General features: G+C 41.6%; 1 protein-coding gene across 1 annotated transcript; it reads left to right on the top strand.

Moving 5' to 3' along the window:
- The first annotated feature begins 208 nt into the window (after nt 1-208).
- Nucleotides 209-586, top strand: LOC120079233 (uncharacterized). The gene has a single exon (XM_039033395.1). The coding sequence runs from the start codon at nt 209-211 to the stop codon at nt 584-586; it is 378 nt and encodes a 125-aa protein (XP_038889323.1).
- Nucleotides 587-1,112: the final 526 nt, after the last annotated feature.

Raw genomic sequence — 1,112 nt, 5'->3', positions numbered from 1 at the left:
ATGAAACCTGAGATTGCGTCCACTTTGAAGTCGAAAGAATAGGGAACCGTGAAAATACAGCTGCACCATTCCCCTAGAGACTTAAAAAGAAGAAAAATGATGAAGTATAGTATCAACGTTTCATGGACATGCTGAAACAATTGCATATCAACATCTCTTTCACTAAAGTGATTCAACAAATGCCAAAGTATGCAAAGTTTTGAAGGACATGGTGACGAAGAAAAGAAGCACTGGTAACTTCACAACGGTGGCATTGATGCAAAGAGCAAAAACCATTATTCCACCAAAAATGCGTGACCCTGGAAGTTTCACAATACCCTGCTCAATCGACGGGTTATACATTGGTCAAGCGCTTTGTGATCTTGGGGCCAGTATCAACTTAATGCCCTTTTCAATTTTTAAGCAGCTGAATTTCGGGCAACTGGCACCCACGACGGTGACTCTCCAGTTGGCTGACAGGTCCCTTGTGCATCCAGAAGGAAAGGTGAAGAATGTCTTAGTCACGATTGACAAATTTATCTTACTGGCAGACTTCATCATCCTTGATTATGAAGCGGACAAAGATGTACCCATCATCCTGGGATGACCATTTTTGTCCACTGGTCGCACTCAGATTGATGTGTACAAGGGAGAGATCACACTAAGCGTAAACGGACAGAAGCTCAGGTTTGATATTATCAGAGCAATGAAATATCTGGAAGAAGAAGACCTCACTGAATCTGATGATGAACCCAGTTTAAATGAAGAAGAAAAGTTTGAAGATGAAAATGAAGATGAGGATGCGACCGCATCCATAGTAGCCTGCAATGCGATCACAGAAACAACAACCAAAGAAGACAAGCTGACAATGAATGAAGAAGGAAAAACACCAAAACCATCCTTTGAACAACCACCAACAGTAGAGTTAAAGACCCCTCCAAACCACCTGAAGTATGCTTTTCTGGGGTAGAATGAAACGCTACCAGTAATAATTTCCTTTGCACTTAATGAAGATCAAGAGAATGCGCTACTGAGCATTCTGAAAAAGCACATAAAAGAAATTGGCTGGACACTAGTAGACATTAGAGGAATTAACCCCGCATATTGCATGCACAGGATTCGTCTCGAGGACA

This window comes from Benincasa hispida, chromosome 6 (assembly GCF_027475165.1).
Source record: "Benincasa hispida cultivar pf3 chromosome 6, pf3_genome.v1.1, whole genome shotgun sequence".
NCBI classification, from domain to species: Eukaryota; Viridiplantae; Streptophyta; class Magnoliopsida; order Cucurbitales; family Cucurbitaceae; genus Benincasa; species Benincasa hispida.
This window is presented reverse-complemented; position numbering and strand designations above follow the sequence as displayed.

Excerpts from the sequence above, each read along its gene's own strand:
- LOC120079233 (XM_039033395.1), top strand. The coding sequence starts at position 209 with ATGGTGACGAAGAAAAGAAGCACTGGTAACTTCACAACGGTGGCATTG.